The 9,351-nt window shown below is 39.7% G+C and overlaps 1 protein-coding gene across 12 annotated transcripts in view; it reads left to right on the top strand.

The window, feature by feature from the left end:
• Positions 1-9,351, top strand: part of R3HDM1 (R3H domain containing 1) — a 53,859-nt gene that overhangs the window by 39,318 nt on the left and 5,190 nt on the right. For 6 of the 12 annotated variants that reach the window (XM_064435195.1, XM_064435198.1, XM_064435203.1 and 3 more), the window contains 6 exons: positions 1,897-2,000; positions 2,607-2,774; positions 5,688-5,857; positions 6,055-6,205; positions 7,464-7,543; positions 8,305-8,389. In XM_064435195.1, the coding sequence (XP_064291265.1) occupies positions 1,897-2,000; positions 2,607-2,774; positions 5,688-5,857; positions 6,055-6,205; positions 7,464-7,543; positions 8,305-8,389 (758 nt within the window). Of the gene's footprint in view, positions 1-1,896; positions 2,001-2,606; positions 2,775-3,784; positions 4,605-5,687; positions 5,858-6,054; positions 6,206-7,463; positions 7,544-8,304; positions 8,390-9,351 lie in introns of those variants that run through there. The other 6 variants (XM_064435200.1, XM_064435204.1, XM_064435206.1 and 3 more) reach the window with 4 other exon arrangements.

Consider the following 9,351-nt stretch of genomic DNA (forward strand, 5'->3'; position numbering starts at 1 on the left):
CATTGTCTCCATAGCACTTTCAGCAATACTTTACTGCAGTTCCACCTCTTAAATTTTCTGCATTCCGTTTCTTACCCAGGAGACACCAGTGTGCTCAGCAGTTCAGTCTTTCTGCAGTAATATTTGAGATGGCTATCCATATTCACTGCTTTTGACAAAGATACTACATTAATAATGTGTAGAGAAAAAATAATATGAATCCCAGAAAAACACTGACTTCTTTTTTGGAACTTTGCATGGAAAAGATTTAGCTTACTTTGTATTGTAGATGAGGCCTGCTGGCACCAGGCTGGGTGTGAAACAAGTATAGAAACTTGGCTTTTGTTTGATAAATAACCTTTTTTCTTTCCTTTTTTTTTTACCTACCTTGGTAGCAGCAAATTGGTCTGCATGTACAGCCCTCCCTGAGTATACATCTGTGTCCCCAGAGCAGCCTATTTGAGAACAGATAGGCACGTACCTAGGAGAATTCATTAGGATTCATGCTTCTTACAAATTTTTCTTTCTCAAGTTTTTTTGAGCTTTCAAATGTGCAGCATTTAAAATTACCTGGGAGCTTTTAAACAAGCAGCAACAGTTTGAAGCTTGTTCATCCTTTTGAGAGTGCAGGCCTCAGTAGTATTTGTGTCACCGCCGCATGGTTTTGTCTACATAAATCTGGATTCCTGTTCTTTGTATCTGAAGGTTTTGTAATCCTTTTCTGTTTTATATTTGAGATTCAGTGAAGTCACAGGTAGGCATAATTCCAGACTTTTCTTGAATTAAGTTTGGTTGCTTGATCTTTTGTGTAATTTAGAATGTCCCTCTCATTTATTAGGAATTCAGAGCAAACTAGCAGCCAATGGCAGCATTTGCTTTCATCAGAATAGTTATGCTGCAGCACTTGAACAAGGAAAGCAGAGTGCTGTTCTGCAGGAGCTGAGTGTCAAGCCTTCAGGTCACTGCTGAAAACTAGAATCAGTAGGCAGATAGAAGCTGTGTGAAAGCATCTTTGTTAGTTTTCACTTGGTCTGCTTTAATGGAAGAAATCTTTAAATTAAAATTATGTAAGTGACCTATGGGACAAAGGATGGAACAAACTTTTGACAACATAGGTAAAAATAGTAGGTCCAAGAGGATGAAACCTACTTTTCTTTTTTCCCACAATCTGAAGGAATTGTTTTACTCTCATAATGGTTATTTGTTAGTACAGGATTCTGTAGGCACTGTTCTGATTATGGTCCACCAACCTGATGTTCAGGCTGAGCATTAGTTGTAAAATAGAATCTAACTATGTCTGTTACTTGGTTTTCCCTGATTACCCTGAAAAACTACCTGGCATAAATCAACTTTTAAAGTTAGCCTTTTCCTACATTTTACAAGCAGCTGAATGCTTGTTTATCCCCTGGAGTCCTGTTCCCTCTCCCACCCCCCTCTGGAAAAGCCATCTCCCCTCTGGGCTGGGGCAGAGCTGTCCTTGCTGTGCTGCCCCGGCTGCCCAGGGCCAGCCCCCAGCTGAGGGATTGCATCCCATATCTCATGGCAGGGCTCTGGGATCTCGTAACCGAGACCTAATTCTGCTGCAGTGAGCAAGACAACAAATTGTCTGTTGTTTATTATTATTATGCTGCATGTCTTTATGCTGATACAGAGCTGTGGACACAAAACTCGAATATCAAAATAGGTGAATTAATACAGTTTCTCAGTGTAGGCAGGGCACGTGGTTTTGCTAAGGAAGAGGTGGGAAGCTTCAGTCTTCTGAAGAATGAATGAATTCAGGGTAGGTAGGAATATTACTGATTTAAAATTAACAAAAGCTCAGTGATTTGCAGTACATGTACACAGCAAATGCAGAAGTCGTGATTAAATAAGTGCAGCATGAATGCCTGTTAGTCATGTGCTTTTTTGTTATTACAGTTCATCTGTGGGATATTTGCAGCCTCCTGGATCAGAGCAGATACAGTTTCCTAGAACATCATCACCATGCAACTCACAGCAGCTTCAAGGACAGCAGTGTGCAGGTTGGCAGAACAAAGTTTTTATTGATAAGCTTTAAAAATGTCTAGCTGTTATTATGCTGGGTGATTGGATATTTGCTATCAAGGGTTTGATTTAGAATTAACTGCTGTATTCTATTTCCTCTTTTGTTCCATTTTTGAATTTATTTTCCATTTTTAATGGACTAGTCTGCTGAAGCAGATTAATTTGAAATCCGAATATTTTTTATATTTGAAATATCTCAAGTTGCTTTCTTAAAATCCAATACCATACATCATAATACCTTGCACATTTACTGGGGGTTTAAGACAGACATGGGAACCATACATTGGCAGAATCACTTCCATCCTTTTCTGAATAGCCAGATGGGTCTAAAGACTTTGAGATTTGGGTTTCTGTTTGACAGAAGGAGTGAGGTACATTTTGGAAGCAGCATAATTGGCTCTTTTACTCAAGAACCATTCTAGATTTCAGGTAACAGAGTAGGAGCAGTGATTTTCTTGAGAGGAGTTTGAAATCTGAGCATTGTGGGGTAGCTTTTTGACCTGCTGGAAAGCTGAAAGTACTTCAGAGCTGTGTGGGGTGTTTTGTTTTTATGGTAGCCTTATTTACTGCTTTTACTTCCATAGTTTATAGCAACCATTCAAGTCAGAAGCCATCACCTCCTACATTACTGCCACCTTCATCCAAGTCAAAGCCACAGCAGGCTGCTTCCATTGTGCACTACAGCATAGTGTCTCCACCCTCATCATGTAAAAGTTCACCCACTGGTCTTTCCATCATGCAGCCAAAAAAAGGTATATTTTATTGGGGTTTTCATCTAAGCCATTCTGTCTAGAACATGCTGTAAATTTTCAGATTGGTTTCATGGCTAACTGCTAGAACAACTGCAACTTGATTATTTTTTTTAATTCTTCGTCTATATTGCTATTATTGTATCTTTTTAAATGATAAATTGGAATTTAAGTGAAACAGTGGCTCATGGGGGCAGCCTGGAGGCCACCCTCAGCAGGTAAATGTTACTCAGCAGAAACATTTAAGACAGGTTCAGAAGGTTTTGATCTTCAAAATACTTGGGTAATTTTTAGAAGGTGTGTAAACAGAAGCCCCAATGTGTTTGAAAGCAGTGTTACATAAACCTTGTCAATCCATGAAACCTTTATAAATATTAATATCCAAACACTTAAAACTCTGAAGTCCCAACCATAAATTTGATGATGAACTGGTCAGGAAAATAAAAGCACTAGGGTTAGCCACCAAGCAAGAGATTACAGAACAATCCTGTGACCAGAGTGGCACAGGCTTTATTTACTATTAGGGAATTTGATACATTAAAGACTTGCCTGGTAAAAAAGGGATAATCTCTAATTCTACTATCTCAGTATTTTGCAAGCAAGCACTAGATTAAACAACCCTAGATCAATGACCTAGATTCTGCTACAGATGTGGTGTTTCTTACAAACATTTATCTTTAAAGTGTTTTTTGAACCTGTTTATTAGTAAATAGATAACATGCAGTTAAGTGGCAAGATAGCTGGATTAGCAGTTCATGGGCAGGTTTGGTTTCCATTTTGCTTCAAGTTTGTTTGGCTTTAATTCTGGAAGATTGTCATTTCAGAATGTCTAAAGGGGGCCTTGCACTGGTTTGTTTTTCTGCCCTCTTGTCTATCCTGGAAGTGCTGGTTTTGTGCAGTTTTGATGGCCTAGTTCAGACCTGTAAACTGGGGGTTAAGGAAGTTCCAGGAAGGAGGGAGCCCTCTGTGAGGGAGCAGATTCTGGGGAATAAATCAAAACTTGTGTTTTTCAGCAAGTGAAGACATTGAGGTGCTGAATGAAGGCCTCTGAGGGAGGGCCAATGAGCACATCCACAGACCAGCAGCAGAGTTGTGTTACAGGGAGCCAGACTGTAAAGCTGGGGAGGCTTTGAAGGATTCCTGGGTATCCCTTCTCATGGGATTTGACAGGTCATAAAGTGTCTGCAAACTGACTTATGCACTGTATGACACTTCATTGTGTCAGGACACTTGGTTAGGAAAAGAATTCCATTTATTTTCATTTCTGAAATGAAGGGGAATTAGAAGCAAAAGAAAAAACACGATTTTCTGAATGTATAAAGGTTTCTTTTGCAGTTTAAATTGCATTTTAGATAGACACTCTTTTAGAGATGGTGCTGTAGATGTTTCTGAAAGACAAACATGTTTTTGTTGGGTGTTCCATTCTCACAGAACAGAGAGATAAATCAGAAAGAGTATGCTAGAGTGTTGCACAGTGAAACACTGTATATAAACCAGTAAGCTGTAAATTCTTATATATTTATATATTTTATAAATTATGCATATAATATTAAAATGAACCCCATTTTTGTGTGTTAGATGTAGTGTGTATAAAGGTGTTTGGTATATCTCAGGTTTACATATAGGGACTAGAGAAATTTATGGCTTTACCAATGGAAAACTTTTGTGTTGTATATTATTTTGATTGTGTAGCAGTCATAAACAGAGTTGTATTTTATTCTGCTGTGCAACACAACAGAAATATTCACAATGTGGCTTTTGCAGGGACTCCTTCATTTATATCCTCTGCTAAAGCTGGCCAGATACCTGATGGTACAATTGCAATCTGTAACACCTAGGTAAAACTTCTTGCATTAAAAAGAAAGTATAGATTTGAAAACATTGTTAATTCAGTTAGCCACGTAATAAATATTTCCAAATACAATTTACAAAAGCTAGTGTACTTTTAATGTTATGTGTTTCTTATTCTACATAGTTTGGTTTGATTTTTGAAGAAGCCTCTTTCTTTTTGTGGAGCCCAGGGGTACTGAAAACAACAGCCCATTATAAAATACACCAGATGAATGCATTTTATAATCTGTACCTTGATGCTGTGACGTGGCAGTAAATTGGGAAGACTGCAGAATCCTGGATGATTAAATGATGTTTAAACTCTGCGTTTTAATCATGGTTTCTGAGAAATATTGTAAAAAGTGGGTAGAGCAGAGAAGGAAATTGCAAACAACCATTTACAAATAAAAAGGACATTATTTAAATTACTTGGGGCAGAGGGGGGAGATGGTTTGTCTCTTGGGCAGCCTTTCCTTACAGCTCCTGGTGTGAAACCTTGTGCAACAGTGCTGGATGCTGAGGTGTTCTCCCCTGACTGGAGTTTCTGTGGCTGCCACAGGACACAAGTGGGACAGGGTGTGGGGATCAGTTTGCAGTATCTGCCCAGAAAAGCATTCCTGGGAGAACTTGTGAGGGTAAGCCTGCCTAGACTAAAGGTTGATCCCAGGTCTTTCTGATCTATGCCATCGTATCAGAGAAAACATCTCACATTATGTACAGTATTGCTGTACATCATGTAAAACTAGGAAATTTCTATTTTTCAATGAAGCATATTTTCATTTAATATCACATTCTACAACACAGTGCTCTGATAGAGACTGCAGTGAATGTTGAATACTGTCAACTACTAATAAATAGAGTGATTTCTTCCAAAAACATTCTCAGCAATGCGTTTCAGTGGCTCCACTATCTCCGTTTCTGGGAAGCCCTCTCTAAGTTAGCTATTGCAGGTGTAGCTGGTAACAGAAGCTACTGCTCCAGTGTTCTAGAATCAGCAGCTTCTTTAGGCAAACCTGTTCCCAGTGTTATTCCCCTTCTCGCGGTGCCTCCCGCGTGCTGACGGTGCCCGTGGCTCCTGTGTTGCAGCCGCGGCGCCGCCGCCCGCCGGGGGCGTGCTGATGATGCAGCTCAGCGTGCCCGGCAGCGCCGCGCCGCGGAACCCGTCCCCGCCGCACAGGAAACCCGGCAAGTACTACTGTGAGCACCCCCGCGGGCACAAGGCCACGGAACTCAGCACTTTAGACGGAGCTGCACAGGTAGGAGGGGCTGCCTTGCTTCTCCAGCATGACTTAAATATGCATGGATTCTATCTGTTTTCAAAAGTTCTTTCTGGGGAATAAAAATCTTGTTCTCATTATACTTACTAGAGCCATTTTATCTTCATTTAAAATCTTGGAAGGCTGTGGGTGCTGTTCAGTTTGTTCAAGTAGCACTAAGGTGTTGTTTATTCCAGCTGCAGCACAGTCCTCAGCTGGGCAGCCCTGCCACCTCACCGGCCCAATCACCAGCACCAGCCCAGCTGTCAAACATGAAGAACATCCGTCCCACACTGACACCTCTTTCCATCGTGTCCCAGTTTTCTAGACCTTTTGTCCCTGGACAAGGTACATTTTTAGTTAACTAAAATGTGTGTGTGATTTCTATTTGAATGTTTTAAAACACAAGTTATATGAGGATTTTCTGATGAGTTCTGGCTCACTTTAGTAGTATTGCTGTTGAAGCAGAATCACCAAAATTATTCACTCAAACATGATTTAAAGTTTCACCTTATCATGCAGCACTGGTACTGTCCCCCACATCTTCAAAGGCTTCTCATCTCCTCATTAATGTGTTCCTCTAGCACACTGGCTTTCTCATATTTTGACATTTCCCATTTCAGCATTGAAAATATTAATAAAATGTTTGCTAGAATTTAGCTTCAAGTCTTAACCATAAATCATTAATTGATAATGCACTGAACTGCATCAGTGCCTGAGCAGGTATTCTTCATTCCTCTGTAGAACAACAAGCATGATGGGATGGAGCCTCCAGCCAGGACTGTACCTCAGTTAGTATTTCAGATAGGACCCACCCAAGGACACAAAAAATGCCTTGTAGAAGAATTTCAATCTTCTGCTGCCATGTCAACAGAAAAACAGAAAATAGGGAGTTTTCACTGAGTTGGGATAGTTGATAATACAATTATATAAACCCCTTTATAGTGAGCAAAAGTATCCTGGTACAATTCTCAAACTCAAAATAAACAGGTCCGTTTTACAGAAAGATTTACTTTAAATCAAAACTAACAGAAAATGCTGTATGTCTCTGTTATTGATAAAGAGAACCTTATTTTCTTGTCTTTGTCTTATTTGTTGTATAATCTTTGTCATGGCTTTGTATTCTGATGTTGTAAAAATTCCAGGTGGGCTGTTTGAAGCACACCTCTTAGCTCCCTTAATCTGCTGTGATTACTGAAAACTTCTAGTGCATTGTCTTTGTGCATCCTTGCAGCAAATAGGAATGTAAAGATGGACCTGGCTCTAATCAGGGCTATAACCATGAAATTACTAAATTGGCTGCTGAGAGGAGCTTTAGACTTATTAAGCTCATTTTGAAACAAAAGGACTTATCTAAGACTGCAGTGAAGAAAACCTTGAGTGTAATCCCTAAATACCAGCAAGTTTGTACCTTTTCACCTTGGGATCAGGACGTGGCTGACACTGATGGAGCCAGGGAAGCTCTGAGTTTGTTAGCCCAGCCAGACACTCAGCTTTGTGCACAGCAGTTCTGCTTTCTCTTCTGTGTAACATTTTCAGTGTGAGAGGGACTTGGAGGAAGATTTCCTGTGACAGAAAAACCCTTCTAATTACCTTTCTCTTTAAGGAGATGCCAGATACCCATTGCTTGGCCAGCCCCTGCAATACAATCCATCTTTGTTACGTGGACAAGTAACAAGCCAACAGGTATTAAAAGAGAACAATCTCATGAAACAATGACAAAAAACCCAATCCAGGACTACCATTACAACCACCTAAAATAGGGGAATGTGTTATTGCACTTGGAGAGTAATTGAGTGGAAGGTGCTTGCTTTGCAATAACTTTTATTCAATGTCAGTGCTCCCCGTTGTTCTTGTTTGTTGTATTAAAAAGTGAGGAACATTTATCTGAACTATGGCTTTTGGTTTTAAGCAATTCACTAGCTAATTCAAAAATCTAAAGGGGACCCTTTGCTAAAACTATTTTCTTTTATTCAAGTAACCATTTCTAAAAAAAAAAAATACATGCAATAATTTTTAAACAAAGAGCGGGTTTGTTCCTTTTGAGAAAAACCAACTCAAAATATTGGTGTTAGCAAAGTTGAACATTCTTTCCCTCTCTTTAATTTTTGGGACACACAAACCCCCTGCCTCTGCCTTGCTCAGTTCCACCCAATGCCAGCTAGAGGATATGATGGGTCAGGGGGATGTTCTTCCAAGATGATTTAAGGTGATTTTTTTCCCCCCATCATTGCCTCCCTTTCTTCTACAGTGAAGGATTGAATGTGCCTGACTGTAGGATTATCAAACTCAGTAACTAAAATTGAATGTGAAAATCTTCTCTGTCCCATGGTAGTGCAGGTTATTTTCCAGACATTGCTCTGCTCTGCTTGTCACTGAGCTGACTAGGAATTTTAAGATACTGATGGATTGTCATTGAAGCACTCTCTTTATGTCAATCCTTCCAGTGTCAGCCTGGAAACAGACATGGAAACAGGGGAAAGAAACCAGCAAAGAAGGCTGCTTCAGCAGATCTTGGTGCAGGAGAACCAGGTATAGAATTGCTGACTGACACAGTCCTCCAGAAAAATGAATTATGGTGATGGGCTGGGTATGTACAAGAAAAGCACAGGTGGGAAGGGCCAGAGCGAAGAGAAATTGGACATGGCAAACATTGGAAACATAAGGATGGAGAGGAAGACATGGAGAGATGGGAAAAGGGAAGTTTAAATGGGAAAAGTGTCGTTTTGAAGGCTGGAGAAAAGACCAGAGAAGTTCAGGATTGGAGAGTACTAAAAGAAGGAGCAAGTATATCAGTTTAGTGATCCTATGACATTGTTACATTAAATATTAATTATACACACCCCTGCTTCCTTTTACTGGCCTGACAAGTGAAAACAGACAAAAACCACAAATTAGTTTGTGCTCTTTGGTTTGGTTTTTTTTTAGTGTTTCCTGTTTTAGTATATTTAAGCACATGGGTGTGGGAGACATACTAGGAGGTCTACAATTTAGCTCATTGGAATTGGTAAAGATGTCATCCAAAGAAAATCTGATGGCATCTATCTTAATACCTTTACTGAGAATTTTTGCTGCCTACTGTCAACTCTTCACAGAAAGTTACAGAATAATCAGTTCTACTAACAATTTAGTGGAAAGGGGTTTTTTTTAGGTAAGACAGACTAGTTTTTTGGCATGGTGATGTGTGAAGCATTACCAGGCAAGGCCAGTGAGATGCTATAGTGAGTTCTGAAATCTGCTGCAAAAGACATTGTTGATGATTTTATTATTTTCCCCTCTTTGTTCTGAGGACCCTCTTTGTATTCCCAGCTTTCATTTGCACACTTGTACAAGTAAGCAAATTGTATTTGTAAGCAGCACTAAATGTGAGACCAAAGGCTCTCTAGAATATCAGGAAGGCAAATCTGTGGATTTGGTATCAGCCAGCTGGAGATACAAGGATGAAATAAGTAATTTTCATTTAGGATGCTGTGTCATTAAGTGCAATAACCGAT

This window comes from Passer domesticus, chromosome 10, assembly GCF_036417665.1.
Source record: "Passer domesticus isolate bPasDom1 chromosome 10, bPasDom1.hap1, whole genome shotgun sequence".
Classification (NCBI taxonomy): domain Eukaryota; kingdom Metazoa; phylum Chordata; class Aves; order Passeriformes; family Passeridae; genus Passer; species Passer domesticus.